General features: G+C 55.7%; 1 protein-coding gene across 1 annotated transcript in view; it reads left to right on the plus strand.

Moving 5' to 3' along the window:
- Window positions 1–180: 180 nt before the first annotated feature.
- The window catches only part of ETH_00033590 (TBC domain-containing protein, putative), a gene marked incomplete at both ends in the record, with an annotated part of 4,822 nt that continues 4,783 nt past the window's right edge, over window positions 181–219 (plus strand). The window contains one exon of the mRNA XM_013374114.1: window positions 181–216. Coding sequence (XP_013229568.1) covers window positions 181–216 — 36 coding nt within the window. The remainder of the gene's footprint in view (window positions 217–219) is intronic.

The following is a 219-nucleotide window of genomic DNA, read 5'->3' on the forward strand; positions in this document are numbered from 1 at the left end:
TCTTCCCCCCCACCAGCCTCTCCTAGTGCGACGGAGGCACCCACAGGGGGAATCTCCGGCGATCCGGCCTCCTGCGTGGCTTTTGCAGGTTATTTTTGCTTTTTTTGTTGAAATAATTCCCAAAAATTGCATTTTAAATCTCCAAATAGGCCAAAGTCTTCCGCGAACTTCGCCCTGAAGGCGCTGCAGCGCAGCACCGCCCCGGCCGAGCCCCAACCA

This window comes from Eimeria tenella, genomic scaffold (genome assembly GCF_000499545.2).
Source record: "Eimeria tenella Houghton genomic scaffold, Eth_scaff1929, whole genome shotgun sequence".
NCBI lineage: Eukaryota > Apicomplexa > Conoidasida > Eucoccidiorida > Eimeriidae > Eimeria > Eimeria tenella.